Source organism: Mytilus edulis, chromosome 11 (assembly GCF_963676685.1).
Source record: "Mytilus edulis chromosome 11, xbMytEdul2.2, whole genome shotgun sequence".
Taxonomy (NCBI): Eukaryota; Metazoa; Mollusca; class Bivalvia; order Mytilida; family Mytilidae; genus Mytilus; species Mytilus edulis.
This window is the reverse complement of record NC_092354.1, coordinates 57,179,427-57,181,449: the sequence shown is the minus strand read 5'-3', so window position 1 is coordinate 57,181,449 and position 2,023 is coordinate 57,179,427. Positions and strand designations below refer to the sequence as shown.

Below are 2,023 nucleotides of genomic sequence, written 5' to 3'. Positions count from 1 at the left end.
TGAGAACAAATTAGTTCTGACATTAACTGACGAATTAGATATAACTGTCAGCAAAGACAAATCGTGCAAATAATTTGGAGAATAGTTAGGAAACAGAATAATTTCATACTTATTTTGTTTTGTCTCAATTTTTGAATTAACATCAGTTCGGTCTTTAAAAAATTGTTTAATCAATGAAAAAAAAATCATGACTTATTCTTATAAAAATGGGAAACTTGCATATTATTGCTGAAAAGAAACCGATAACCACATGACCTCATACTGAAATTGTCGTTCACAAACGGATAATAATATTTTTAATCAAACTTTTATTGCTAACTGTATTTTAATTGTTCATAAATTTGTCCATACATTGTAACATTTTCGTTTCAAGTTCTCGCCCTCTTTCTAAGCCCGATAAATATTGTTCATACGACTCTCTTGCTAGTTCGCTGACCGACTTTCTTTTTTTCTTTGGGGGCTCTTCCTCGTCTTTCTGTTCCCCAGCTACATTGTCCTCTGCTGGTACATTGGCTACTGCTGGTACATTTACCACTGCTGGTACATTTGCCGCTGCTGGTACAGTTGCCACTGCTGGAACAGTTGCCACTGCTGGAACATTTGCCACTGCTGGCACATTTGCCACTGCTGGTACATTTACCAATTCTGGTACATTTGCCGCTGCTGGTACATTTGCCACTGTTGGTACATTTGCCGCTGCTGGTACATTAACTTCTCCTAGTACAGTTTCGTGTGCTGGAATATTGTTCTCTGGTGCGATATTGTCAACGCGGATGACATCATTATCATGTGCGTCTGTCTCATCAGCGTACAAGTCTGGCAAATCTTGATAATCGACATCCACAATCTGATGCCGGACATCAACTGCTGGAGGTATAACTGTCTTTAACTGGAATATAAATTAGGACACACACATAGTTAAAACATCTTTCTCACTGTTATTTGTTATACACAAGCATGTTTTTTCCGACTCATAATTATTACAGCTTTATAACGGTAAAGTTTTCCGTTTTTTCACATTTTTGCGTGTACAGAGCACCTTAAGCATTATGTTTCCTTAATATTTTTAAATGCACTATATGAACATTTTACAAATCTACAGTCTTAACGCATGATCTGTTATATTGTTATTTCTAAACTTAATATTTAAAGATTTCTGCATGAATCTAGAGCAATTATTCCCCTCTAAAACAAGTTTTAAAATAAAACATTGTAAGGTGCACTCGATTTTTTGTAAACAACAAAAAGACTAGCACAACATAAACTTTTGCGTAATCTAGGATTTATTTACATTCTTAATAATCAAGTATATGGATTTATTTGTAAAATCATTGCTTAATTTTCAATATAATTCATAATTACTATTTCCAATCAGCACGTCTTTTTTTCTGGGTTTTTTTCTCTGATTTTTTTAGGGGAAAAGGAGGGGGGTGCTGTTTAGACATTGAAACTCTTTTGAAAATGCTTAGTTTTTGTATGTATGAAAAATGTTTTAAATTTGATTGATGAAGCGATTTATATTGTTTCACTTAATAAATTAAATTACCGGTTGTTTCTTTTCTAAGGGGTGCCCTTTCTGCTGGTATCTGGTATTGTTTTGTTTGATTTCCTGTATCATTGTGGCTATTTCGTTGTTAGCTGGCACATAACTGTCCCTTGAAACCTTCTTGATTTAAACATTTTGAGGTATTAAATATCTGAGCGTTACATTCATTTACAAACAAATTGTGGTAATACTGTTTCACATTTTTAGACAACTGACAATTTGTATTTAGATATTGATTATTCCAGGCATTAATATAACCACATTCAGATATAATATCGTTTACACAATGCAACCACTTAGAGTGCTAAACGTTACCAGAATCAAGTTTATACAGCATTTCATACAATGTACGAGAAATTTTCTCTTTTTTGCCGGTAACAGTACGTTTCCAAAAACCAACCATTCTTGCTTTAATATTAACAGACATTGGTACTCTACCTAGTTCACCATATACAATGCAATTAGGTGTACATTTTT

The 2,023-nt window shown here is 33.6% G+C and overlaps 1 protein-coding gene across 1 annotated transcript; it reads right to left on the bottom strand.

The window, feature by feature from the left end:
* Positions 1–324: 324 nt before the first annotated feature.
* Positions 325–1,668, bottom strand: LOC139495876 (uncharacterized). Its single transcript, XM_071284283.1, has 2 exons — positions 1,547–1,668; positions 325–889 (listed from the first exon to the last, which is right to left on the bottom strand). Exons 1-2 carry the CDS (start codon positions 1,616–1,618, stop codon positions 326–328), a joined length of 636 nt encoding a protein of 211 aa, XP_071140384.1. The 5' UTR covers positions 1,619–1,668; the 3' UTR covers position 325.
* Positions 1,669–2,023: the final 355 nt, after the last annotated feature.